Raw genomic sequence first — 27,757 nt, forward strand, 5'->3', positions numbered from 1 at the left:
GGTGGGCGGGGCGACGGGCGGAGCGGGCGGGGCGACGGGCGGAGCGGGCGGGGCGACGGGCGGGGCGGGTGTGACCGTGAGTTGAGACCACGCCCTCCGGGCTCGCCCGCTGCTTCCTGCAGGCACAGCCGGGACGGGGCGGCAGCGGAGTACTGGGAGTGAGTGAGCGTGGGAGGGGGAGGGCTCTATGGGGCGGCAGCCGTGGGGTGATGAGGGGCTGGGGCGCGTAGAGCTGCGGGTGGCTGAATCTGGGGCTCCTTGTGGGGCTGTGTGACCGGTAGGGCAGGAGCCGAGGGTCCCCGTGGTACTGGAGCCGGGGTTTTCTATGGGTCTGCGGCCTGTGGGTCGTGGGGTTTCCTGTGCCGTGGGTCCTAGTGGAGCTGGGGATCGCGGACCCCTGTGGGTCTGTGGGTCCTGAGGTTCCCAGCGCTGTGGGTGCCTATGGGTCTGGGGACTGAGGGTTACAATGGGATTAGGGTCCCGTGGGGTAGGAACCGGGGATCCCGGTGGGGCCTGGGAACTGTGGGTCCCGATGGGGCTGAGGTCTGCGGGTCACGGGCTGCGCAGTGTTGTGGGTCCTGGTGGGGCTGGGGACTGTGTGTTCCTGCGGGGCGGGAGGCCACGGGTCCTGGGGGTCGCTGCGGGGCAGGAAGCTGTGGGACGCCCAAAGAGGTGGGGCAGGATCCAGGAGGGAGCGCGTGCGTTTGGGACGGCCGTCGGGACCCCAACCCCATGGCGTCACCCCGGCGCTGCTCCGCGGCCGTGAGGCCGCCGGAATCCAGGACAAAAAAAGCAGGGAATTGGTGAAGCGCCTGCCCTTATATGGCTCCGGCCACCCTCCGACGGGCTGCGGGCCTGGCAACTCGTTCCCCACGCAGAATTTCCCCGCTGCCTCAGTTTCTCCATCCGCGGGGCGCTGAGGGGGTGGGGGCACCCGGACGGTCGGGGGTCTGAGGTCAGAGTTAAATCCCCCGGCGGAGGCTTTGGCAGCAGCGGGAAGGGGGGCACGGCATCACCCCCCCGCCCCGTGACGTCGGCCCCGCGCCGTAATCCCGGAGTTGAGCAGATTATGGTGGCCGTGGGGCGAGCGGAGCTGTGGGTCGGAGAGCCCCAAACCGCCTGCGAGGACGGCTGCCCCACGGCCGTGCCCTCCCGGGGGGCACTGATCTGAGGGCGGTGGTGGAACGCGGCCATGCGGCACGGGAGGAGTCGAGGGAACCGGCCGGACCGGTTCGAGTCCCGTTTTGCGCCCGTTCCGGTGCCCGGGGGGAGGACCTCGACACCGGCACGTGGACGTGGCTGAAGGTCACCGTCCAGCCTTTCCCTAGTGCCGTTGCCGTTGTTCCCGTTGTCCCCGCCCCGTCACCATTTCAGCGCTCTTCCTGCTCAGTGTTTGGGTTTTGGGTGGACTGCTGGCACTGGAGAGCAACAGGCAGTGACATGGAGTGGTGGCATGGAGAGCACTGGCCATCAGGTCAATCCTGGGTTGCCCCATGTCATCAGTATTTCGGCAGCCTTCCTCCTTCGTGTTTGGGCTTTGGGTGCTACGGTGGCTTTGGTAGTATCCAATGGGACATGGTGACATGGAGCAGGGTTCCCCATGGTAGTGGGGTGGTGAGCACCAGCCATCAGGTCAACCCTGCTGTGACCTTGTCCTTCACCCACAGAGCCTGGGGATGCCGGTGCCCACCCTCGGTGCGGGTCCAGATCCCGGCATGGAGGAGGAGGCATCGGGTGATGGCAAGGAGTCCTGGTTGGGCAACAGCAACAACAATGCGGCGCCAGCGGGGTGGCTGTGCCGGCGAGGCGAGGAGCCCTCGTACCTACAGCGTGTGCTGCTGGAGATTGTGGAGTCGGAGCGCACCTACGCCCGTGACCTGCGTGGCATCGTGGAGGTGAGCGAGCTGCAGGGTGGGCATCATGGTACAAAGTCTGGTCACTTGGTGCCACTGAGTGTCCCTGTAGGGCTACCTGGGGAAGATCATTGATGCCCAAGAGCCGCCGCTGCGGCCGGAGCAGGTCAGCGCACTCTTTGGGAACATTGAAGACATCTATGAGCTCAGCAGGTGAGTGGCACCATGGTGGCACCAACACCTGCCATAAGGGGAATGCTCCGGTCACCCCTATGGTCACCTGCTGTTCTCTGCACCCAGCAATCTGCTGCAGAGCCTGGAGAGCTGTGCCTGTGACCCAGTGGCCGTGGCTGTCTGCTTCGTGACGCGGGTAAGGGAACGGGGGGATGCAGGGGGATGTGTGGGAATGGGGACGTAGCGCCCAGCTCTCACCACATTCCCACTGCCTGCAGAGCCAAGAGTTTGACATCTACACGCAGTACTGCAACAACTACCCCAAGTGAGTGGGTGCTCGAGGTCAATGGGGTTGGATGCTGTGGGGGCTGGGTGCTATGGGATTGGGTGCCATGGGGCTGAGCCCTCTCTGCACCCTGCAGCTCAGTGGCAACGTTAAGTGAGTGCATGAGGAGCAAGCAGCAGGCACGTTTTTTCCGTGAGTGCCAGGAGGAGATGCGGCATGTGCTCCCACTGGGTGCCTACCTGTTGAAGCCGGTGCAGAGGATCCTCAAATACCACCTGCTCCTCCAGGTGAGCACATGTGGCGCGGGTACTGGGCATGGCACAGGTACCTGGTGTGCTGGGAGCATGTAGCATGGCATTTGGCAAGGTGTGGGGCATGGCTGGAGCACCTGGCATGGCCCATCCTCGTGGCACAGCCAGACCCATCGTGGCTCATTTTCACTGGCACACTGTGTGATGGGAGTTCATGGCATGGCACAGGCATCTGGCACAGTGTGGGACATGGCATGCTCATTGTGCCATGGAGACATGCCACAACTTTGGCACACTTTGATTCCATGGGTGCTTGACATGGCACATCTCCATGGCACGTGACCGTGGCACTTGGACTTGATGTGGCATGTGTCCATGGCACAACATGGGCATATTTTGTTGGTCTGGGCACTTGGTGTGGCATGTCTCCTTGATGCAGCCTGGGCACATATCCATGATGGCACAGTACACCTCCATGATTCAAGATGGGCATCTTTGATGGCCTGGGCACTTGGTATAGCACGTGTCCGTGACACAACAAGGGTGCATTCCCATGACGTGTGTACCCACCACATTCCTGCAGGAGATCGCTAAGCACTTTGAGCACAAGTCGGGTGATGACTATGAGGTGGTGGTGGAGGCCATCGACACCATGACCTGTGTGGCCTGGTACATCAACGACATGAAGCGCAAGCATGAGCATGCCATCCGGCAGCAGGAGATCCAGTCCTTGCTGCTGCAGTGGAAGGGCCCCGACCTCACCACCTATGGAGAGCTGGTACTGGAAGGCTCCTTCCGTGCGCAGCGTGCCCGCAGTGAGCGTGCTGTCTTCCTCTTCGACAAGCTGCTCCTCATCACCAAGCGCCGTGGGGACCACTATGTCTACAAGAGCCACATCCCAGTGCGTGTCCACAGCCAGTCTGGGGGACTTGGGGGTGGGCAAAGTGGTACAAAGTTTGAGCAGAGGTCCCAGGGTTGGAAATTGGCTCTGAGGGGTGGGCACAAAGGGTGGGGAAGGAGTCCCAGAGGTGGGCAGTGGGGTCCAAGGCTGGGCACAGGTCCTGGCAGTAGGTGTAGGGGTCAAGGGGGTGGGTGTAGGAGTCCAGGGGGTGAGAACAGGGTCCCAATGGGATTATGGGGGTCTAGGATAGGCATGGGGTTCCTGGGGGTGACCGTGGGTTCCAGGGTTGGGAAGTGGGCTCCAAGGAGTGGGTGTAGAGCATCCAGGAGGTGGGCACAGGGGCCTTGGTAGTGAGCAATGGATTGCAAGGGATGAGCACTGGGGGTGTGGGGGTGGGCACAAGGGTGCCAGGGTTTGGAACTGTGGTCCAAGGGTGGGTTATGGGGTCCTGGAGGTTGGTAATGTGGTCCCAGGTGTGGACACTGAGAGCACAGGGGGATCATGAGGATTCTTGGATTGGGAACAGTTCCAAGGGGTGAGCAGTGGGGGTATGGGAGTAGATATGGGTGTCTCGGAATGGGCAGTGGGTTCAAGCAGTGGGTGTAGAGGGGGCACAGGTATCCCATGGATGCGGGCAGTGAGGTCCCAGAGGTGGACACTGAGGTCCTGGTGGCACGTATGGGTGGCACGGAGGTGGGCAGTAAGTTCAAGGAGTGGATGCTGAGGTCCTGAGCGGGGGCAGTGGGGTTCAAGGGGGGGGCACAGGAGTCCCGGGGTGAGTATGGAGGTTCTGGGGTGGGCATTGAGGGCATGGAGGTGGACACAGTGTTGTTGACACTTTCTCCGCAGTGCGCCTCGCTGATGCTGATTGAGAGCACACGGGACTCGCTGTGCTTCAGCGTGGCACACTACAAGCACATCAAGCAGCAGTATGCCCTGCAGGTAGGGGACATGGGGCATATGGGGTGGGGGGTGGTGGGACCCCCTTCCCACCTAATGCTGCTGTTGCCCCCACCCCAGGCTAAGAGCGCAGAGGAGAAGCGGGTATGGACACACCACATCAAGCGGCTCATCCTGGAGAATCATCACGCCATTGTGCCACAGAAGGTGAGGGCACACACCCTCGTGTCACCCCATTTATGTCTTGGTGGTGGGGACATCCTGCGGTGCCACCTTCTGCCACCGATTGACCCATGGCTTCTCCCCCCACCAGGCCAAGGAGGCCATCCTGGAGATGGACCTGTTCTGTGAGTGCTCCTATGTCCCCCGTTGTCCCCTTGTCTCTCGCTGTCCCCCATCATCTTCCATCATCCTCCTTGTCCCCATGCCCACCATTGTCCCCACTGACCTCTTGTCCCCATCATCCCCATGTCCCTCACCGTCTCCACATCTGCCGTTGTCCTCTTATCCCCTATTGACCCCATATTCTTTTGCCCCTCATTGCCCCCATGTGCCAATCATTCCCCACTATCCCCATGTCACCTGCTGTCCCCTTGCCCCCCGCTGTTCTCACACCCCCCTCATCACTCCTGCTGTCCATGCAGACCCCCCCCGCCTGCCCCGCTGCAGCCCTGAGCACCTGCCCCGGAGCCACTCCTGCCAACCCTTAGAGCCACCACGCCATGGCCGGCGGCAGTCTGGTGAGTGTCCCCATGTCCCCATAGCCCTTGTGGTGATAGCACTGTGCTGATCTGTGTATTTTCCCCAAATGCTTTCTGACCCACCAGAGCCCTTCCAGTGTCGTGACCGTGCTGAGACGCTGCCGGACCGACTGCAGGGGCATGTGGGGCGCAGGCAGTCAGGTGCGGATGGGGATTGGGGATGGGTGGGGGACTTGGGGACAGTGCCACTGCAGCTCCGTGACACTACTGTGTGTCCCCACAGAGCCCACCAAGCAGATCCTGCAGCAGCTGGGAAGGATGAAGGTAAAGCTGGGTGGTGGGGGACTGCCCCCCTTGGCAGCACCAAGTAGGTGCTGAGCCCTTGCCTCCCTCCCCACCACCCAGCATGCAGGCAGTGAGGGGACCCTCCTGGATGCTGGGGAACCCCTCCAGCCCCCTAGGAGCTGGGCTGAGGATGTCGTGGAGGAGGAAGAGGAAGAAGAGGAGCCTTTGCACAAGGACAGCCACGAGGATGGGGACAGGGACGAGAATGGGGACATGGGAGAGAAGCCCCAGGAGGAGCAGGTATCCTCACCCTTGGGATGGCCCACATCACTTAAGGAGCACACTGCAAGTGTTGTGATCCTCACTGCTGCAGCTCCCTCAACCTTTCTTCTTGCAGGAGACCTGTGAGCGGCACCACGAGGCCACTGCCACCCCTGTGTCTCCTGTGTCCCCTCCGTGCCACGGGGAACATGAGGGGCTGGGGACCCCCACTTCCCCCTCTCCATCGGGATCCCTCCCACCAGCGGGGCTGCCTGATGAGGAGGAGCAGCACCCAGAGACAGGCACCGGGGAGGACCCACGGGCTCTCAGCAGCGAGGAGGAGGAGGAAGAGGAGGAGGAGGAAGGCCATGGGAGTGGCAGCATCCTGCCCCCCTCCGTGCTGGACCAGGCTAGCGTCATCGCTGAGCGCTTTGGCAGCAGCATGTCACGCCGTGGCAGCATGGTGCTGGATGGACACAGCGGCAGCACCCTCAGCCTTGATGGGGTGACCCCTCCACAAGAAAACATGGAGTCCTGCAGCCCCCTGCCCTCCCCAGGCTCCCCCCAGGGCTGCCGGCGCCGCTCGCTGCTCTCCACCCAGGACCGGCTGCTGCTGCGTAAGATCCGCAGTTACTACGAGCACGCGGAGCACCAGGACGCTGGTTTCAGCATCCGGCGCCGTGAGAGCCTCTCCTACATCCCCAAAGGACTGGTGAGGAACTCGGTGTCCAGGATCAACAGCTGGCCTCCTCTGGAGCCGGGCAGCCCCAAAACTCCCACGGAGCCGGTGAGCCCCAAAGTCCTCCTGGAGCCAGGGAGCCCCAGAAGCTCCCCAGAACCAGTGAGCCCCAGAAGCTCCCCAGAACCAGTGAGCCCCAAAACGTCACTGGAACCAGCAAGTCCCCATGTGTCACTGGAGCCGGATGGAGGAGTGTCACCTCCTGTGTGCAGAGAGAATGGGCTGCCCGAGCCTCCCGCAGAACCTCTGCTCATCCTGGAGGAAGAGGAGGTGCCTCCCCCAGAGGTGCTGGCTCTAGGGGCTCCCCCTCGACGTCTCACCAGCAGGGTGTACCAGCTGGCGCGCCAATACAGCCTGCGCATCAAGAGTCGACGCCGTGCCATCATTGCACCAGGGGACAATGCCTCTCACACCCCAGAACCGGGTGGGATGCGACGGGGGACTGCAGGCATCGTCCCGCTACTGCCATCCAGCTCTCACCCTGCTCCTTCCACTCCAGGTGTACCAAAGCTGCCGGTGTCACCCAGGGATGGCATCACCATCCCAGCCCCACGCAGCCCACCCAGCCCCAGTGGCACTGCCGAAGCCTTCTCCTGGCCAGATGTCCGGGAGCTGCGTGCCCGTTTTGGAGCCCCACGGCCCCCACCGGTGATGCGCAGCCGCTCTGCGCCTGAGGGGCCAGAGCGTGGGGGGAGACCAGCAGCCAAAGAGCAGCAGGGTGGGGGCCGCAGCCGCAGCGCTGAGGCAGGCACTGGGACCCCAAAAGTGCCGCGTGGCAATGAGCACCAGCATGCTGCGGGGCTGTGGGTGACGGCGCAGGCACCTCTGGGCCCCGGGGGGCAGCGGGTGCTGGTGTTGGAGCGGTTGCCCCCCACCATCGCTTCTGAGCCCCCAGCCTATGTGCAGATCCGCTCCCCCACCACCCGGGAGAAAATCTGCCTGAAGGCGGTGGTGGAGCGCTGCAAGGCTTACCAGGCTTCCGAGGAGTACCGGCAGCGCTGTGCCCAAGGCCAGGCTGAGGCACCCGAGCCCCCCCGGCACGGCCTCGTCAGGGACCTGCGGCAGAAGTTTCAGACCCTCGACACTGCCAGCTAGGGAGGGCGGCCAGGAGATGGGGCAGCCCACGGACCACCAGGAGATGGGACAGTCTATGAACCCCTGGGTGATGGAGCACCCCGTAGACCACTGGAAGATGGGGCATCCTATGCACCACCAGGAGACTGAAGGCACCTTGCACCATCAGCAGATGGGACATCCCACAGACAACCCTTCTCCTCAGCTCACTCAGACCAAAGGGTACCCAGCTGACTTGGGAGAAGTTGTACCCAATGGACCCCATGAAGGGGCATACAATGGAACCCAGCTTGCTCAGGAGATAGAGCACCCCATGATGGACCACTGGGGATTGGGATGTCCCTTGACCACCAGGAACTGGGACTCCCTACCACCAGCAGCAGTGGGACTCCATGAACCTTTTGTTTCCCCAGGATAAGGGGGACCTCGTGGACCATCAGGAGAGGAATCGCCCCATAGGCCACCAATACATGAAAGAGACCATGGTCCCCCACCCTACTTCCCGGAAGGGCCCTCACATTGCACAGCCCTGGGCCACCTTGCTTTGACATCTTTATTACAAAAAAAACCCAAACCAAACCCAAAGTTCTCCCTGCCCGCACACTCCCCCCAGAGACGAGTGGTGCCCCCCACCCACAGCAAGGGGCCAAGCATTTGGGGAGGTCGTGCTCTTCGTGCTCTTTGGTTGGTGCCCATGGGGCTGAGGGCACGCTGGTAGGAGGGGGGGGTGGGAGGGCTTATGGCTTAGAAAAGGGGGTGGGGGGCCAGGATGTGCCCACGTGGAGTGGGTGCATGTGCATGCATGCGGGGCCACGCGAGTGCAAACACACACAGGTGTGTTCCCCAGGGGGGTGGGGGATGTGAGCACACACGTGTGCGTATCTGTGCGTGCACCTCCACTGAGGTGCGTGCATGCCCTGAAGCATGGAGATGTGTGTATATATATAAATATAAATATCTATAAATATATATATATATATACACGTGCGCACTTGCGTACGTGCTGGGCTGCCCCCCCCCCCCCTTGTTATTTCTTCTTGGGGAAGAAGCTGAAGCGCTTCTCCTTGTCCCGTCGGGGCTCAGGGGGGGCGTGGGGTGGGGGCAGGCTGCGCGCCTTGGCCGGCAGGTTCTGACAGGAGGTGATGGCCATGTGCAGCCCCTGCAGCCACGTCTGCATCTCCTCCTGGAGGGGCATGGGGCTGTTGGCACCCCATGGCCCTGGGGGTCGCCCCACGGCTTGACCCGGGAGCGCCAAGACACCCAGTGTCCCCTGGGCGTCACCAGCCACCAGTGTCCCCGCTGGGCACCTCTGCTCACCCCAATGTCCCGTGGCCATGCTATGTCCCCCTGGGTACCACCGTGTCCCTCTTGGGTATTTCTAATCAATGTCCCATGGTCAATTTATGTCCCACTAGGCATCAGTGAACACCACCAAGTCCCACTCGGGCACCTCTGGTTACCCCAGCATCCCCTAGGCACCACTGGCCAGCCCTTATCGATTTGGGCCCCTCCAGCCACCCTCATGTCCCATGGCCTACCTGTGTCACCCATCGCCCCAGCATATTCCTCTGCACACCTCTCAGCCTGCTCACATCCCACAGCTGCCCTATGTCTCTCTGAGCAGCACTATGTACCTCTATACACCTCTGATCACCCCAATGCCCTCTGGCTACCACTAGCCAACACAATATTCCCCTGGATGTTACTAACCATCTTTTGTCCCCTTGAGTACCGTTGGCTACACCAATGTCCCATGGATGCCCTTATGTCCCCTTGGGTATCACAGGTCACCTCTGCATACCCCTTTGGCCACCCTAATGTACCCTTAGGTGCTGCTGGTCATGCCAAGATCCCTCTGGCCACCCTCCAGCCCCCCATGCGCCACTGTGGAGAACCTTTACTTGCTTGGGCACCTCTGGCCACCTCAATGTCCCCTGGCCACCCCATTCTTTGTCCCCTTGGCCACCCCAACATCCTGTTGGCCACCCAATGCCCCCAGGACACCCCTCACCTCATCCTTGCCATGGAAGAGCCACTCGCTGCCATTGCTGAGCCTGGGGGCAGAGCACAGCTGGTGGTGAGACATCTGCCACCCTGTGGCTCACCGCGCCAATGCCATGCTATGACACAACCATGCCGTACAGTGCCACAACCGTGCTGTATATTGCCATAACCATGCAGCTCCATGCCATAACCATGCAGCTCCATGCCATAACCACATCGGACCATACCTGAGCGCAAAGACGTGCTTCTTCTTCTTGTAGCCAGCAGCCACCTGGCAGCGTGCGTTGCGCAGCCCCAGAGGCTCCTCACCCTGGCAGGGCACCCCCAGTGCCCGGCTTTTGGCATCCTTGAAGAAGGCAAGCTCCTCACCCCGCAGCACGCAGTACCGCGTGCTCCACGACCTGTGGGCAGCTCCGTCACAACTGGGCCACCTCCGCAGCCATGGGTGGCCACTGTGCTGTGCCTACCTGTTGGATGCACGCTTGGTGGCCGCCTCCAGGTCGTGCTTGCGGCCCAGGTAGCCCTCCAGCTGAACGTGGGCAGGCTGGGCAGGCAATGTGGCTACCTCTTCCCGTGGTGCTATGGGCTCCTCCTCGGGCACTATCAGCTGTTGCAAAGCAACAGCCACGTCACTGCCCACCCCCACTGCTGTCACCTCCCAGGAAGCCACCTCCCATGGGACCTCCCCATTGTGCCATCCCCAGTGGGGACACGTGAAACACAGGTACCAATGTTGGGGATGGCCACCCCACGCTTGGTGACGCATGGGAGCTGGCAGCCATTGGGAGCCACCACGGCATGGGACCTCTGAATATGGTGCCAGTGCTTGGGGACAGTGGCACGCGGTGGATGAAATGCTCAGGGTGAGGCTTTGGGAAGAAGCATGGTTGGATCCGGAGCATGGCAATCGTATCCCTTCACATGGTGGTGGTCTCAGGCCTTTGCTGGAGATGGCAGCAGTGAGCCATGGGGAGTGCCTGTGGTGTGTCCCACCAAAGGGAACAGGATACAGGAGGCTGCCCCCAGGTGACTGTCCCCAGGGAGGACAAGCTTAGTGTCCCCACGCTTGCAGGAAGCAGTCTTGTCCCAAATCAGGCAGACCCTGTTCCCAAGGAGATAGAAGTTCTTCCCAAGCAGCAGAAGTAATCTTGTCCCCCAATAGAAACTTGGGGATCCCTGTCCCCAGAAGTGATCTTGTCCCCAAGGAGCCAGAAGATGTCCCCAGAGAGCCAGATGTTCCCAAGCGGGCAGGAGAGGCAGTAGGGTTTGTTGTCCCCAAGCAGGCAGAACAATCAGAAAGCAACTCCTGTCCCCAAGCAGGCAGCAAGGAGCAGAGAGAGTGGCAGCAAGCATGAAGTGGCAGCACAGAGGGTGACAATGCCAGAGGGTGGCAGTGCCTTGTGGGGTGACAATGACTTTTGGGGTGATGATGTCCAATAGGGTGATGTCCCCATGGGGTTATGATGCCCCTTGGGGTGATGATGCTCCATAGGGTGATGTCTTCCAGGGTGATGCCCCCATGGGGTTACAATGTCCCATAGAGTGACATGGAGTGACGATGCAGCACAGGGCGATGACATCTTGCAGGGTAATCCCCAGAGGTTGGTGATACCTCCAGGCATCGATGATGCCTCATAGGGTGACATCCTTATGGGGTGACGATGCCTTGCAGGGTAGTCAATGCCTTGCAGATCAGTGATGTCCCTTGAGGTGATGATGCCCATGGGGCGATATCCCCTTGGGGTGACCATGCTCCAAGGACACAAAGGAGGGAACCAACACAGGCACATCCAACCAGGAGCACCATCACCACGTGCCCTTGTCCCCAAGAAGCCAGTTGTCCCTTCCAAACCAGGACAGAGCCAGCTTGAACAGCTGGGTGCCATGTGGTGGTGGCCATGCGGTGTCTCTGTGACTTGGGGGTTACTCCTGGGACAAATGCCAGTAGGGATCTGTCTGCCCCAGAGTGTTTGGCTCTGTCTCTGCCCTGTGCACCCATGGGTGCCAGCCTCTGCCAACCACCCTGAGCCCCCCCCTGGGCTCCCATCCATGGGACGCACTCTGGCAAAGGTACTGCCCTTGTGCCTGCCTGATGATTTGGGGTCATTCAAAATTTATTCAATTCAATGCAAGCAACAGCCAAAGGGCTGGAGGTATGGGTTGTGTCTGTTCCTGCTGCAGGATGGGAGGGAGAGCGTAAAGGGACAGGGACCAAGGGATATCTGCAGGGACATGTCCAGGGGCAGCAGTTGGCATGGTGGGGCCCTGGTTCTGGGGAAGGAGAAAGCTAAAAGGCAGAACTGACCGGCTGGGGTCCATCGACAGCAGGTGGAGAGATTTCCTGAGGGATCACTCCCTTCCTCTTCTCCTCCTCCTCCTCAGACCTGCAGATGGAGATGGTGCTCAGCATCCCAAAGGATGGAGGTGGGAATAGAGGGAACCCCCAAAATCAGTATAGCAGTGGATTTGAGAGTCAGGGGCATGAACCTGGGGCTTTTGTGCTTTCTTCCAAGAATTAAAAGCCCCAGAAAGGAGCAGTGCTGTGGGTCAGCTGCTTTGCTTGCATGGCTTTTGCTCAGAAAAGGTGTATTGCTAAAAATTCCCTGCTTCAAGGGAAGGTGCTGTCATTTAGAGACATGGGAACTACACCCCCTTACCCTGCCTGCAGCTCCGCATCCAGATCCAGATGATGTTCAGGAGCAGTGTCGTGTACCACATCCTTCTCCTGCAGTGTCCGCCCACCCATGAGCTCCAGCTGCCAGGGAAGAGGATATGGAAATCAGTGGGAATCCAGCCATGTCCTCTTGCCACCCAAAGGGCCACCAGCTCACCGTCGTCAGCTTCCTCAGGGCAGCGATGCGCTCCTCCCACGTGGCTGTGGACTTCTCAAAGGCTTCGTGTCGTTTCAGCAGCTTCTCCACCGCATCCACCGTCTGCCCATAGTCGCTGCTGGCCAGGTATGGCTCCTGTGCCATCAGCCACGACTCAGCCACTGAGGCATCCCGGGAGAACTGGCACACCTCCAGCACTGCGGGAAAGGGACAGCATTCAGCCCCCCAGCAGGGGGACCCCAAAAACCGCACAGCCGACCCAAACCCCATCACTGCACTCACACAGCTGCAGCCGGTCCCACCGCTGCTGCCACATCTCCATCATGGCCTTCCTCCTGTCCAGCAGCTCCATCAGCTTTGCTTTGATCTGCAAGGGGTGGCTATCATGAGGAGGTCCTTTCCTACTGTCTCCCCACCCCGAGGGGCTGTTACCCACCTCAGGTGACTCCCGGTGTTTGCGCTGCAGCAGCTTCTTGCCTAGTTCAATGCAGGCAGCAAAGCTCTTGTCACGGGCATCTATCTCAGCGCGGATGCCTTGGTGGTACTTCATGAGCAGCTCCACTGAGGAAACGTCCCTGGGGGGAGAGGTTGGGAATGGAGTTGTTGAGGATATGGAATTGTCAGGGATATGGAGATGTCAGGGGGATGGAAACATGAGGCATGGAGATGCTGGGGATACAGAACGTCAAGGGGATGGAAGTGTTGAGGATGGAGCTGTTGGGAGTGACAGTGTTGGGAAACAGATTTTGTGGGTCAAAGATTTGAAGGGATGGAGAAGAGGAGCAGAGATGTTGGGGATGGAAATATAGGAGGTTGGAGTTGGTTGGATGGAGACAGTGGGGAATGAAGATGTTGTGGGATGGAGATAGACACGTCAAGGGATGGAGGTGAGGGCTAGAGATGTTGTGCATGGAGACGTCAGAGGACAGATATGTAGGGGGAAGAGATTTGGGAGAAGAGATGGAGGACGGAGATGTTGGAAATGGTGGTGCTGAGAGTTGATGGAGATGTTGACGTTGTGCCCTACTGGTGAGCAGGGAAGTGGGACCCCCCACCCATCTGCACCTACCTGGGTTTCTCCTGCGTCTGGATCTGCCGCACAGTGTTCTCCATCCAGGAGAGCAGGTCACGCGCCATGCTGAAGAAGCGGAACTTGTCGGCTGTGTCCACCAGCTGCGCCCGGCGTCCGCTGCATGCTTCCAGCAGTGCCTGAAGCGCCCGTGCCACCTCCTGCTCCTGCTGCTGGATGCTGACTGCCTTCTCCCCAGCATAGGCAGTCTGCAGGCGAGCTGCCACCTCTCGAAACTGCTGCACCTGCCCCTCCAGCAGCTGGAGGTCACGCTCAAAGGCGCTGTGCATGCGATGGAAAGCCTCCACTGAACCTGAGTCATCACCCAGGTCCTGGGGCAGCTCCTGGTGGCGGGCAGCAATGAGGGCCAGCAGCTCAGAGCCATCATAGAAGTACTTGTGCAGATCATAGGAGGTGGCCAGCAATTGCATGCGTGTGTCAATCAGCTCCAGGAGGTCAGCCCAGCTCTCATTCAGACCGTCTTTCCACTCAGCTATGGTGGCAGCCTCGGCGTGCCCCGCATCGATGAGGTCCTCGATGGCCAGGTTGACCTGGTCCACACGTTCCTGTCCTATGCTGCCTGTTTCCCGTGCAAACTCCCGAAACTTATCCCTCAGCATCTGAGGTGGGAAAGAAAAGATGGGTTCACCACCCAAAAATGACCCACTGTCATCATCTCCATCATCACCATCACTACCCTCTCCGATGCAATCATCACCATAATCTCCATCACCACTAACATCTCCATCATCATCTCCATCTCCACCACCATCTCAGTACCATCACCATCTCACCATCTCAGCATCTCACCACCATCACCATCTCCAATTCCAACTCCATGTTCAGCTCCATCTCCACTGCTGTCTCCATCTTCCCTATCACCATCACTTTCATCACCATCTCCTCTACAATCTCCATCACCACCACCACCATCGCTGACTCTACCTCCATCACCACCATCACCATTTTCATCTTCATCACCACCTCTACCACCATGCACATGCCAGTGGGCTCACCGTGACATGGTCCAGGTCCTGCCCCAGCTCCTGGGAGGAGGCTGCCACATCACGCTCAGCAATCCACTGCTCCAGGTCCTCCACCTCACGCTTCAGCTGGAAGAGGTGGCACATGTTCTCCAAGCGCCGCCGGCGCTCCTCGGCCGCCTCCTTCAGCCCCGCGTAATACTTGTCCACCTGGCCCTGCAGCCGGATGATCTGCTCCCTGCGTGGCCCCAGGCACACAGACATCTCAGTTTGCACCCAAACCTGCTGGTCTTGCCATGTCTCAGGGCTTTTTTTCAGAAGGACCCCCCACAGATGGGCTCCCCACATCCCTCCACTGCTACCACTCAGGTCAGTGAGTGTCACTGAAGTGCCATCTCATCCGGGCACTGCAGCCATGGGGCTGTCCCCAGGATGGGGACATGGATGGTTACACTTACCCCTCAGGGTGGCCAGCAGAGAGCAGCTGCTGAGCCCTCCCCGCCAGCTCCTTGATGGTCTGCCCATAGTCCTCAATGGAGCGTTGCTGCCTCACGTGTCTCTTCAGCATCACCAAACCACTTTCCTCGTCCTGCAGCAGGAAGGGCACCGACGAAAAGTCAATATATGGCATGGCCAAGAGATGGTGACCAGGGTTCAACCCTAGTGCCCACCCTGCGGAATTGTCCCACCTCCCTCCAGTGCAGAAGGAAGCAATGGTGGGCTCATCATGGCACGGTGTGGTATGCAATGGACGGCACGGAATGCAATGTAACGGCACATGATGGCATGTGATAGGATACTGCGTGTTGGGATGGGATGGCATATCATGGCATGTGTTAGTGTGTAAAGGTACACACAGCATGGGGTTGGATAGTGTAATTGCATGGTATAGGATGCCATGGCATGGCATGAAAAGGCATATAATGACATTGGATGCTATGACATGGCAAGGCATAGCATGGCATGGGATGACTTCTGATGGCACAAGATGACCTGTAACAACATGGTGATGGTGTGGCATGGGATGATGTGTGATGGCATGGCATAGTGTGCCACTCATGGCAGTACATGGGACAGCACGCAATAGCACAGCATGATATTCCATAAGACTGCAAATGATGGCACAGCATGGCATGACATGACTCTAGAGTCATCTCACGATACAGGATATTGTGTAATGGCATAGCATGGTGTGGGATGGCATGGCAAGGTGTGGACGGTATAGCACGGCATGAGATGGCATGTACTGACAGGGGACGGATAGATGGCACACAATGACACACGCCACGAGATGGCATGTCCTGGCACAGCATGGGACAATATGGCATGGGATGGGGCATAACAACACAGGACGGCATGTAGGACACTGCATGGCACGGAGTCCCCAGAAGACACTGGCAAACAATGCAGAGCCACCCTCACCTTCGGCTTCTCCTCATCTCCCATGAAAAGCTCCTGCTCGCTGACCCACATCTCAGCCTCGCCAGCATCCAGGTAGTACTGTTGGGCCTCGCTGGCCTCCCGCAGCCTCTGCTGTCGAGCAGCCACTTCTTCCCTCAGCGCCTCCCACTGTGCCCGCAACTCCCGTGCCCTCTCCGCCAGCTCCGGGCAGGATCCTTCAGCAGCCGCCTCACCACGTTCCAGCACCTCGGCCAGGCGGGGGGCATGGCCTTGCAGCTCCTTCTGAAGAGTCTGCAGTGGGGTCAGGGTCTTAGGGGCTGTGTGTGGTACCGCACCTCCCTGGGTAGGACAGTGGGTGCCATGGCGGCATACTCACCTCATTCCTCTTGGCCAAACGCTGCACGCTCTGGAGGTTGGTGCCGTGCTCGGTTGACCTGGCCCATAGCATCCTCTCCTGCACCCATAACTGAGGACAAGAGCATCTGCTCAGCAATGTATGCCCCTAGCCCTGCAGCCCCAGCCCTGCAGCCCCCGCTGCCACCATGGTGCTCACCATCTCGTCCTCCAGGTCCCTCCCCAGCTGGTACATCGCCTTGGAAGTTTCCAGCTCCTTCCTCTTCTTCTCCAGAGGCTTCAGCAGGTCAAGGAATCGCTGCTGGAGCTTCTCCTCCTGCCCATCAGGCTCTGGTGTGACCCCAGCAAGTGGTGCTTTCAGCTCCACCAGCTCCTCCTGTCGTGCCGCCACCTGCTCCTCCAGCCGCTGGGAGGGGAACGCCATCAGGTCCCATGCCTGACGTCATTCCTCATGCCAGAACACCCCATCCCCATGCCACGCACCGTCAGCTTCTTGAGCAGTAAGTTGGCCCCGGTGAGGTCCTTGGCACGCTCCGTGCTGTGCAGCTCGCCTTCTACCTGCCCCAGCCAGCGCTCCAGATCACTGTAGCTCTGGGCGTACAGCTCAGTGCGGTTGGCCTCAAAGAGCTGCTGGCCCTTCTCTGTGGCAGCGCCGTGTAGCCCATTCCACAGCGCCTGCAGCTCGTCCAGCCGCCGGCCCACCACTGCACCGTACTGTGGTTTGCAGCTTGCCAGCTCCATGCCCTCCTATTGGCACAGTGATGAGCTCAGTGAGCACCACATCCCCAGGCCATGGCACATAGCCATCTCGCCTCACCGGGACTCACCACTTTGATCTTCTCCAGCCATGCCTCATTGGCTGCCAGCTCTGCCATAAAGGCTTGGTGCTTCTGCCACTTGCCATGCAGACCACGTGCATCTCCATAGGATGCATCCTGCACCGTTAGCATCTTCTCATCCACCCAAGCAGTGAGCTGCAGGCAGGGTGAGTGTGTCATGGCTCGGTCATGGGCACCCCACTGTGCCACCAACCGTGCTGCTCACCCACCTCTCGGCAGCTCTGCAGGAAGCTCTGCAGCTTGTGGTTGTCCTGCAGCAAGCCCGCTGCTTCCTCTGCCTTGGCCACATTCGCCTTGTGCCTGGCATGGGGACACAAGCACAGACATCACCCCACTGCCACACCACAGTGCTGCCCATTGGCCCCTCGCCCACTCACCGCTCCTGCAGGGCCTGGTTCTTCTCGCTAATCTTCTCAGAGAAGATATTTCCCTCTGCCACGAGCTTGGAGCCACTGGTCACCACACTAGGGACTTTTTCAGCGCTGCTCTCCATGGAGGCACGGAAATCCTCAAAACGGCGCAGGGCAGCTGTGGAACCCTCCAGTGTGGGGGGTAACTCCAGGTGGGCCAGCGTGTATTCCTAGAGGGCACAGGGGGCTCAGCATCTTACCAGGGCTCCATCAGTCCTCCCCTGTGATGGGGAGGGACACCGTGCCCATTGGGGCTCTCCATTGCAAGGACCCAACCCCAAGAGCATGGACCCAATCTCAAGAGCATGGCACAATCACACCCTGGATGATTTCCACTGCTTGAACCCAACCCCAAATGCATGGCACAACCATGCTGTGGGTGCTCTCTGCTGCACGGATCCAAGCCCAACAGCATGGCACAATCTGAGCGCTCTCCATCACATGGACCCCACCTTATGTGCACGGCACAACCATGCCTTGAGTGTGGATCCAATCTCAAGCACACAAACCTAACTGCAAGAGCATGGCACAGCTGTGCCCTGGGTGCTCTCTACCACACATCCCCACGTCCCACACCTACCTGATTGGTGAGGAGAATCTCAGCCTGTTTGGCATCGCGCAGGAACTCCTGGAAGCCCAAGCACTGGGCAAGGAAGCGCTGCCGGGCATCCCACATCTTGTGCAGGGCTCCCCAGCCTGCCTCCACACCCCGCAGCCGCTCCCGCAGCTGCTCATATTCAGGGTCCTCCTGATTGCTTGTAACCCGCTTGCCTGCCTCCAGCAGCGCCGTGAAGGCAGCTGCGTGCCCCTCGGCATCCTCACGGGCAGCCGCATGCTTCCGCAGCAGCTCTTCTGCCTCACCCACCGAAATCGGCACCTCTTCAGTGGCTGCCACGGCTTTCTGTGCCCTGAAGAGCCACGCTTGGAAGTCATCCAGGTCCTGCAGGAAACTCTGCAGCTGCCCCACTTCTCCCAGTGCAGCCGCTCGATCCCGCAGGGCACCCTGCAGCCCGTCCATGGCATCCTGCGCCCCTGCCAGCCGCCTTGCCGTGTCCTCGGCCAACTCAGGGCGTTCCTGGGCCAGGAGGGTGGCTTGCGGACGCAGGGCATCCAGGCGGCTCTCGGCCGCTGTCAGCTCACGCTCGATGCCGTACAGCTTGCGCTGGGTGGCCAGGACGCCAGCCAGGTCATGGCCAAGCTCCCTCGTGGACTCCACCACCCGCGTCTTGCTCAGCAGCCAGGCGCGCGTCTCCTCGCACTCCAGTTGGAAGCTGAGCAGGTTGAGCGCCGAGCCCACTGCTGCACGCCGCTGGGACACCAGCTCCCGAAAATGGTCCCACCTGCATGGCCAAGAGGGTCAAGGTGGGGGGCATGGTGGGGTGAGGTGCCCTTGCTGCTCCGGGACCTACCTCTCATTGAGCTGCTGCTGGCACTGCCGGACCTGAGGGCTGTGTGGGTGGCCGCTCTCCAGCAGACCGTCAGCTGAGCGGTTGACAGCATCAATTTGAGAAGCCACGCCAGCCATTTTCTGCTCCAGCCCATCCAGCCTGTGGGAAGTCAGGCTGAGAACAGGCTGCATCTCGTGACACTGCACCAAGAACTAGCCAGAGCTCATTGCGTGGGGCTGAGAACTGGCTGCAGACTGTGACACCGTGCTGCGGACTGCTCAGAGCTTGTGACATCGGGCTATGAATTGACCAAATCTCATGGCACTAGGCTGAGAACTTGCCAGAGCTCATGGCACTGGGATGAGAATTGGTCAGACCTCGTGACATCAAGCTGAGAACTGGCTAGCACTCATGACACCAGGCTGAGAACTGGCCACATCTCTTGACACTGGGCTGAATACCAGAGAGAACTCACGGCACCAGGCTGAGAACTGGCCAGAGCTCATAATAGCAAGTGGCAGCTCATCCATACCCTACCTGTGCTTCACCACATCCAGCTCCTCCAGCGTGTTGGGCACCTCCAGCTTCTCCAGCCACCGCTCCTTGGCGCCCATCCAGAGCTGGCAGGCTTCACTCTCTCCAAAAACGGTGTAGAGGTTGAGGGCATCCTGCAGCCTTCGGCCACGCGTCTTGGCCAGCGTGCTCACCTCGTGGTGCAGCTCCTGCAATGCTGCCAGGCGGTTGTGCGCCTCGGGGCCAGCCCGCAGCTCTGGTGGGAAGCCCTCTGCTTGGTGACCCAAGCGCTCCAGGAGATGCTGGGCAGCCGCCAGCTCCTCCAGCAGCTCCTGGTGCTCCCGCAGCAGTGCCTGCGTGTGGACTTCATCGTGACCCAGCTCCTCGCTGGCCGCTCGCTGCCGAGCCTCCGCCAGAACCTCTGCCAGTTCTTCAGCCTCTGCCTGGAACTGGAAGAAGCCCTCGGCCTCCCGCAGCCCACGGCGGCGGAAGGTCACCAGCTCCTGCAGCTGGTCCCATAGTACCCGCACGGCAGCTGCCCGGTCCCGCAGCCGCCCAGCATCACGCCCTGCTGCTGCCAGCTGCTCAGCCATCACCAGCGCCTTCTCCAGTCGGGCTCCCTGTGCCTCCAGCTCAGCCTCCAGTGCAGTGTGACGACGTCGCAGCAGCAGCACACCTGCCAGGTCTTTGCCGTAGTCCAGCGCTGAGTAGATCTGCTCCTGTTCCTTGATCCAGCTCTCTGCCTCGTCCAGCTCCTGCAGACACTGCCAGACAGCCCGGGACTGCTCCAGCAGGGCTTTGCGCCTCGCCGCCAGTGCCTGCAGCTCCTGCCGGCACATCTCCAGGTGGTTCACACGATCTCGGATCACTCTGGGGTCACAGGGACGGTAGCCTGGCCAGGGAGCAGCAGGGGCATGCATTAGTGGGGCTCCTAAGGTGTGCTGCAGGAAGCATTCTGGTTCACTCAACCCCGAAGACACTTGTGCATGCACCTCTGGAGCAACTCCACCTTTAGAGGACTCAACTATTGGTACACTCAAAAACTGAAGAACCTTGGAACACCCAAAAACTGGAGTACCCACCCTTGGAGAACTCAACCCTTTGACTGCCCACCCCTTGGAGTGCCCAATCAGTAGACACACTTGGAGCACCCACCTCTGGAGCAACCCGACCTCTGGGGGACCCAAAACCTTGAGCACCCTCCCTTTGAATGCCAAACCATTGGAGCATCCAACCATTAGAGATCCTTGGAGTTCCCAATCATTGGAGCACCCACCCTTAGAAAATCCAACACTTAGAGCACCCAACCACTGGAGACCCTTGGAGCATCCAACCTTTGGAGAACCAACCCCTGGAGCACTCCCAACTCCTTGGAGCACACCTACCTTCAGCATCAGCAAATCGGAGGGCAGCAGCACTGATGGCCCGCACCTTCTCTGCCTGCAGTGCCATGTCACCTTCCAGCAGCCGGTGGGTCTCCAGAAGCTCCTCCACCTCAAGGAGGTGCTTCCCAGATTCGGATGAGGCCAGCTGCACCTGTGATATACCTGGAGGTCAATCACAGGCTACGAGCAGGTGGTGAGCACTCCAGCACCAACATTATCTCTGTGATGCATTCACCCAACCATGGATGCATCTCCTGCACCCATCACTTCCTGGCATAATGTGGGGCTGGTAGCTGCACGCTCCAAGCACCACATCTTTCTCCAGAACCCAAACACCCCATAACCACCTCTGACTCCCCAAGAAGCCCCACTGATCCCCTATGTGGTGGGACCAAGGCACCATACTCATGCTGACTCTGAATCTCTTGCATCCACCTGCAGCTCACCTTGACCTCATCCATCCAGTTGATGCTGTGCAGCATCTCCTGAAAGAGGTGCTGAAGGGTGAGGTTCATCTCGAGGCGCTGGCGCCGGTTGCGCAGCAGCTCCTGGAGCTGCTCCCAGAGCCTCAGGATGTTGTCCTTGCGCCCCCTGATGCGTTTGATGTCGTGGTAGCCCTCCCTCTCCAGCTCCTTCGCCACTGCATCGATGGCCTGCACCCGTTCCTTGTAGGCAGCTGTGTCTGTCTCAATGGCCTCATGTTTCTTCTTGGCTGCCTCCACTGCTGTCAGGTCTTGGCCAAAGTTATCCTGCTGGGAGCAAAGCCAGCAGTGAGGCAATGTCGGGGTGCCCCAATCCCCACAGTGGTGCTTGCTGGCCCCACCTGTGCCACCAGGCGTTGGTTCTCACTCAGCCAGGCCTCCCGCATGGCTGCTTTACGGTCAAAGCGCCGTGCCAGCTGCTCCAGCTTCTCCTGCCGGATGAGCTCATTGCGCAGCGCCAACTCCCGCTCGTGCTCCGCTTTCTCCAGCTTCTCCCATGCCTGGGAAAAGGCAGAGTTGGGTGGTGGGACACATGTTCCGCATCCCACTGGCCATGCCTTGCTCTCCTGGTGAGTCCCAATGTGCCACAAGGGTGGGGGAATATCGATGCGGAAACACAATCTGCTCCTAGATGGATCCACACTGCACTGCACTGATGGACTTAATCCAACACAAGATGGACCCAATCCACCTTAGGATGAAGCCCAAGTGCCCCAAGACCTTAACTGCCCCAAAGGTAGACCCAACTTCAACTCCACCTGCTCCAGGAGGAAATTCAAATGACCCAAGTTCTTAATTAAGAATTGGCTCCAAGATGAACCTAACCTGCCCCAAGATGGGCCCACACTGTTTCAAGATGAAGCCCAAATTCCCCAGGACCTGGACAACTCCAATATGGATCCAACCTGCCCTAACATGGACCCAAAATCCCCAGGGTGGACCCAACTTGACCCAGGTGCACAAACACCCAGGATGGACACAACCTGCAACAGGGTGGACCTCACCTGGCCCAAGAGCCTAAATGCTATAGGATGGACTGAAAATGCTCCAGAATGGACACAATATGCCCCAAGACCAAGCCCAAATGCCACAAGACCTGAACTGCTCCAACACAGACCCTATCTACCCCAAGATCTGAAATGCCCTCAGACGGACCGAAACTACCTGAAGTTCACACATGCCGAGAGGAACCCAACCTACCCCAAGGTGGACACAACCAGACTCAAGGGCCTAAATTACCCCGCAGTGGACCCAATACACCTTGTGCATCCATACCCGGTTGATGTCACAGACCAGACGCCCCTCTTGTGGTGTGTAGACACGCTGGTTGTTGGCTCGCATCCGAGACTGGATGGTGAAGAGCAGCACCTCCAGGTTGCCCTTCTCCTGAAACCTGAGCCAGCGAGAGCTCAGCCTGTGGCATCCACAGGTGCTCAACACGGGCAGGAGGTGTGGGAGAAATGCTTACTTGGGTGGCTTCTCCACCGTGCGGTAGGTGCTGAAGGCCTGCAGCTGGTGCTGCACACCAGCCAGTGAGTTAGCGAAGCTGCGGCTGTTGAGGGAGACGATGGTCTGCTCGATCCAGGTGAGCAGGTTGGAGGCCAAGCCCCCATAGCCCTCGATCATCCGCTTGGTCTCCTTGGCATGCTCAATGACCTATGGCACAGCCAGAGGTAAGCACGGGGCATCCCGGCACTCTCCAGTGCCATGCCATGCCATGCCATCCCAACTCATCACCGTTCTGACCTTGCCCAGCCTCCTGCCCTTCACCTCCAGTTTCTTCATCTCGGAGAAGTAATGGTAGAAGGCCACCACATAGGTGATGATGGACTTCTCATCGGGGTTCTCCGTGAACACATCTGTGCAGTGGCAGAGAGGTGTCAGCCCCAACCAGCACAATGGGGTGCCACCATCCCACGGTGTTGATGGGTCCCCACATTCACATCCCACGCAGAGCCACCTCTGGGGTTGTTTCACTTCTATCCCTCCATGGGTATGTCCCAAGGGGGGGGAAAATGAGGCAGGGGGACTCACCTTCAGGGTCAAGGAGCGGGGTGATGCCCAGGTGCCGCTCGGCCACGCTGAAGGCATGCTCCAGATTGTGCCGGGCATTGGACTTGGTCAGAGTTTTGAAGTCAAACAGCTCAGGCCTGGGGACAGAGAGCACAGAGACATGTTGACACAGCTGATACCACTGACACTGTACCTATGCCAGCAGCTGTGCCATGAACCTGTGCTTGTGGATGAGGGCGTTGAAGGCCAGTCCGTCCTTCCAGCTGGAGGTGAAGTTGGTGACATTCACGTGAGGGTAGCTATGGCAAAGACAACAAAGGGGTCACCATCACCCTCTGTGCACCCCTGGGCCCCAAGGCCACTGACTCCACCTCCACCTACCCTGCTGTCTTCATTTGGCACCAGAGCAGCAGCGCGTCCCTGGGCGAGCGTGTCTCTGGACCCTCCTTCATCTCCTTGATGACATCTTGCACCTGTGGGACAGATTGACAACCCAAGATGGTGGAATATGGCTCCTGCTGGGGCACTGAGTCTGTGGGTGCCACCTGCCCATGGTACCTGGAAGCGGAGGATGATAGTCCAGATGAGGCCAAGGATGAGGCGGTGGTTGCCGTCCACAATGTCATGGGAGCCCATGTTCTCCAGGTGCACCTGCTTCTCCTTCAGGAACTGCAGTGCCTTATCCACGTTCTCCAGGCAGTGGATGCGCATCCGGCCCTTGGTGGGCTTGGGCTGGGGCACAATAGCACTCAGTGTCCTGCCCTCACTGCCTGGCATGCTCTGCCCTGCCCAGGGACCACCACTGCCATGCCCAGCAGTCATGGCACAGTACAAGGGGTGGCTTGGCATGGCATGCTATGGCTCAGGATGGCACGGGGCGATAGTACAGCAGGGAATGTAACACTGTGGTATGGAATGATGAGGCATGAGATGGCATGGCATGGGTTGGCATGGCATAGGATGGCATGGTACAGCATAAGATGGGATAGCAAAGGATGGCATGGCATGGGATTATACAGCGTGGAACAACACAGGATAGTATGGAAGAACATGGTATGGCATAGGATGGCATGGCATAGGATGAGATGGCATGGAAGGGCATGGAATGGCACAAGGTATGGGATGGCAGGGAAAGGTATAGCATAGGACAGCATGGCATGGCATGGCATAGCATGGTATATCATAGAGTGAGATGGCACCAGAGGACACAGGATGGGATGGCGTGGGATGTGATAGAGTGGAATGGCGTGAGATAGCACAGGAGGAAACAGATCACTGTGGTATGGAACAGCATGGGATGGGATGGCATGGCACAGCATAACACGGAATGAGACTGCACACACAGCATGGGATGTCATGGCACGTGATGGTATGGGATGGAACAGCATGGGTTGAGAAGGCATGGCGCAGCTATGCAACAGCACAGCATGACACATCACAGCACAGCAGGGTGTGAGATGGCACAGGATGGACCTCAGGGTTTCTATCAGGAGGACGCTCATACCAGCATCTCTTTGGACAGCACCTCCAGCAGTTTGATGAGCATCCGCCCGTCCCGGAGGTCCAGGTAGAGGTCGGAGATGCGGCAGGTGACGCAAGCCAAGTGCAGGTTCACCCACTTGGTGAAAGTCTTTTTCTGCACTGCCTCCCGCTCATCTGCAACAGGGGAGCAACCACAGTGACACCATCTCCAACTCATAGTGTCAGGGACTCCAGCGATCCAAACCCAGCCCCATACCTGCCAGCGCTTTGATGCGGGAGCGCTCAAAGAGTCGTGCTGAACTGTTGTCGTTGTCCAACTCATCGTCGGAGGCATCCCAGTGGCTGTAGGACTGCTGCAGCTCCAGATGGTCATAGTCATTCTCGGAGGTCATGGTCCCGGTGTCCCGCGGCTGTGTGGCCGGCGGCTACGGGGAAAGGACCCTCGTTGGGTGATGCAGGCACAGGCATGACCGCCCCGCTGTGCTGTAGGATTTGCGGCTAAGACCTGCCGCTTAATCAGCTCAGCGGGATTTAGCGTTGCTCCCAGGTGTTTGGGTGCTCCCCACGGCTGTCACCCCATATGGGTCCCACAGCATCCATGGGTGGCACCCAAAGGGACTGGCACTGACCCACGCCTGCGCCGGAGGGGCTTTAGGCAGACAGCAGGCAACAGCTGCTGGTTCAGGGGGGACGGGGAGGGGACGACCGCCCTCAGGGACATTTGAGCCACAGATAGGACCGGCTGGTATCTAAAAATGCTGCCAGCAGCTGCCGGCCGCCCTGGGGCCCCTGAAGGGTGTGAGGAGCCAGGCTGGGGGCTGTCACCTCCAGCACCCAAAATCCTCACACCTTCTTTGTGCTATGGGGTTTGCCCAGTTGGGACTCAGCACCTGTGGATGTATGGCACACTGAGGTGTCCCCCATGGGGCGACCCCAAGGGCTGCGAGGGTTTCGGGGGGAAAAAACCTGCGCACAGGGGGGGTTATCGGGGCCAGCCAGGCTGGGCTGGGTGCTGTGCTGTGCCCTAATCTTAGTGGTGCATATGTGAGTGAGGCTAGGGAGGGGTGTACATGCAGAGCATGCAGGAGCAGAGCACACAGCATCCTAGCACCGTGCCAGACAGTACCTCAAAAACACTCCAACCGTGGGGAATCCCATATGTGGGAACCCTCCCACACGTGCTGCTGAGCAGTGCCATGCCTCTGCGCCTGCCATGCCAGCGGGCAGCCAGCATCCTCCTGCTCCTCCCCAATGCTGGCAAGGCCCCCAACGTGCCGCCAGTGCACACTGACAGCGTAGGGAGCGCCGACCCTTCAAATCTGCCTCTGCCACCACCAGGAAAACACAGAGCCCAGTGGGGTCACAGTGTAGGGCATCCCACTTGCCCCCTGCTGCCTTCCCAGTCTGCTGCTCAGTGCCGTGAATCAGCACTTCCCAGGGCTGGCATTGAGCTGCCACCACAGTGCCCACACTGTGCCCGGTGATCCCACTGCTTGGTGCCCTGAGCCCCTGCCGCACTCTGTGGGTATCCCGGACAGGGGTACAGGAGAACAGCAGCGTATGGGATCCCCATTCACCCCAAAAGAGTGAGTCTATGGGGTGCCAACACTCAGCGTCACCCCAAATCTCCATGACCAAAGTGGGTTCAGAGCACTGCTGTGGAAGGAGGGTTGGCACTGTGTCCATCAGTGGCACAGCATGGCACGGCACAGAATGGCATGGCATGGCACAGAATGGCATGGCACGGCACGGTATGGCACGGCACAGCACAGCTCCCCGGGGCCCCACAATGCCTGTCCTGTCCCGCTGTCCCTGCAGTCGCCCGCCGGTGGCACACACACGTGCTGCCACGCTGCGTGCATTGCCAGCTATAAATAGGCCTGGGCTCAGCCCCGCTCTCTCTCTAGAGCGGGGGGCACCCACAACCCAGTAGACCCATATGAGACCCCAAAACTCCACAGCAACATCCCACAGTGGGGCTGTTCACTGTGGCACTGAACCCAGCATAGCAGCGGCGAGCATGGAGAAAAACACCCCACTCTGAGCGAAACCGAACCCAAAGGATTGGGACACCCCGATCGGGGCACCTCAAATGGCAGCACCCCACGCTGGAACACCCTACATTGGGGCACCCCGCATCGGGACGCCCCACATCGGGGCACCCCATGGCTGCATCCTCCCCCAAGGACACCGAGCGGAACCCCACCCCCCGTTGGGTGTCCCCAGGGCGCTCGGGGACGTCCATCCCCACCGCCCCCTCGGTCGTCCCCCCGCCCCCCGGTGCCGCACTCACCTGCGCGGGGCGGCGGCGGTTGCGGGAGGGCGAAGGGCGGCGAGTGCGGGCACGGAGCGGGGCGGGGGGAGCGGAGCCGCCGGGCGCCGCGCTATAAATACCATTATCGGAGCGCGCAGGGACATTCCTGCCCGGGGCCCGGCGCTGCCCGCCCCGATAGCCCCGCTCCCCCCCAGGGCCGGGCGGAGGCGGGCGGGGACGCGGTGCCGCCCCGCAATGCAGCACAGCGGCCCCCCCCGGCCAGCGCCGCCGGTACCGGGAGCGCCGGCAGGGTGGAGCGGGGCGGGGGGAGAGGGGAGGAAGCGGGGTGAGGAGCATTCCCAGTTAGTGATGGGTGACCCCAGCCGGTGCTAGGGGTCCCCCAGTTAGGACGAAGTGAGCCCCCAATAGCTTTGTGTGTCTCCCGGTTAGTGCTGGCTGCCCCCAGTTGGCCCTACTTACCCATATGGCTGGGGAGTCCCAGTTAATCCTATGATTCCCCCCAGTTAGCACTGGATGTCCCCCCTCTATAGCATTGGTTATCCCCTCACTTAGCACTGGGTGCTCCTAAGTACTGCTGGGTGCCCCTAATTAGTCTTAGGTGAACCCCTCAGTTAGTGTTGCCCCCCAATAGCCTTAGGAGTGCTAAGTGCCCCCCAGTAGCCTTAGGAGTGCTAAGTTGGTGCTGGGTGACCCCACTTTGTCCTGGGTGCCCCCAGTTAACCATGGGTGACTCCCCACTTAGCTCTGACCGACACACATTGGCCTTAGGTTCCCTCAGGTGAGAGCTGGGTGCCCCCATTTAGCGCTGGGTGCCCCTAACTAGCCCGAGGGACCCCTAACTAGCCCTAGGGGCCCACTCACTTAAAGTTAGATGCCCCCCCCCAGTGGCCTTCAGTGCCTCCT

General features: G+C 59.9%; 2 protein-coding genes across 3 annotated transcripts; one reads left to right on the forward strand and one right to left on the reverse strand.

The window, feature by feature from the left end:
* Nucleotides 1-81: 81 nt before the first annotated feature.
* Nucleotides 82-8,154, forward strand: PLEKHG3 (pleckstrin homology and RhoGEF domain containing G3). Its single transcript, XM_048949558.1, has 15 exons — nt 82-158; nt 1,668-1,895; nt 1,966-2,066; nt 2,154-2,223; nt 2,306-2,352; nt 2,450-2,600; nt 3,148-3,465; nt 4,315-4,407; nt 4,486-4,572; nt 4,679-4,712; nt 5,010-5,105; nt 5,193-5,267; nt 5,350-5,390; nt 5,472-5,651; nt 5,749-8,154. The coding sequence occupies exons 2-15, from the start codon at nt 1,677-1,679 to the stop codon at nt 7,444-7,446; spliced, it is 3,210 nt and encodes a 1,069-aa protein (XP_048805515.1). The 5' UTR covers nt 82-158; nt 1,668-1,676; the 3' UTR covers nt 7,447-8,154.
* SPTB (spectrin beta, erythrocytic) lies at nt 8,155-27,018 on the reverse strand. Of its 2 annotated transcripts, none has more exons than XM_048949549.1 (35): nt 26,873-27,018; nt 24,836-25,004; nt 24,602-24,753; nt 23,656-23,829; nt 23,479-23,570; nt 23,316-23,396; nt 23,119-23,234; nt 22,831-22,943; nt 22,553-22,740; nt 22,360-22,477; nt 21,426-21,584; nt 21,049-21,351; nt 20,603-20,753; nt 19,242-20,109; nt 18,726-18,863; nt 17,897-18,656; nt 17,284-17,486; nt 17,116-17,206; nt 16,895-17,041; nt 16,551-16,814; nt 16,267-16,473; nt 16,090-16,179; nt 15,735-16,004; nt 14,771-14,901; nt 14,346-14,550; nt 13,330-13,949; nt 12,697-12,835; nt 12,543-12,627; nt 12,261-12,457; nt 12,087-12,184; nt 11,735-11,813; nt 9,897-10,036; nt 9,657-9,830; nt 9,437-9,479; nt 8,155-8,608 (listed from the first exon to the last, which is right to left on the reverse strand). In XM_048949549.1, the coding sequence occupies exons 2-35, from the start codon at nt 24,969-24,971 to the stop codon at nt 8,453-8,455; spliced, it is 6,888 nt and encodes a 2,295-aa protein (XP_048805506.1). In that variant the 5' UTR covers nt 24,972-25,004; nt 26,873-27,018; the 3' UTR covers nt 8,155-8,452. The 2 variants fall into 2 exon arrangements, with proteins under 2 accessions (XP_048805506.1, XP_048805505.1); XM_048949548.1 differs by having other exon boundaries at nt 21,049-21,354.
* Nucleotides 27,019-27,757: the final 739 nt, after the last annotated feature.

The sequence above is a fragment of the Lagopus muta genome, chromosome 6 (assembly GCF_023343835.1).
Source record: "Lagopus muta isolate bLagMut1 chromosome 6, bLagMut1 primary, whole genome shotgun sequence".
Classification (NCBI taxonomy): Eukaryota; Metazoa; Chordata; class Aves; order Galliformes; family Phasianidae; genus Lagopus; species Lagopus muta.

Bases quoted from the DNA above. Each gene is read 5' to 3' on its own strand.
- SPTB (XM_048949548.1), bottom strand. From the start codon at position 24,971: ATGACCTCCGAGAATGACTATGACCATCTGGAGCTGCAGCAGTCCTAC. The intron at 21,585-22,359 runs GTATGGATGCAC...GCCTTTTCCCAG, and splicing joins TGGTCTGTGACATCAACCGG to GCATGGGAGAAGCTGGAGAA. The intron at 17,487-17,896 runs GTAGGTGTGGGA...TGTGCCCTCTAG, and splicing joins AGATTCTCCTCACCAATCAG to GAATACACGCTGGCCCACCT.
- PLEKHG3 (XM_048949558.1), top strand. From the start codon at position 1,677: ATGCCGGTGCCCACCCTCGGTGCGGGTCCAGATCCCGGCATGGAGGAG. The intron at 2,224-2,305 runs GTAAGGGAACGG...CACTGCCTGCAG, and splicing joins CTGTCTGCTTCGTGACGCGG to AGCCAAGAGTTTGACATCTA. The intron at 5,391-5,471 runs GTAAAGCTGGGT...CCCACCACCCAG, and splicing joins AGCAGCTGGGAAGGATGAAG to CATGCAGGCAGTGAGGGGAC.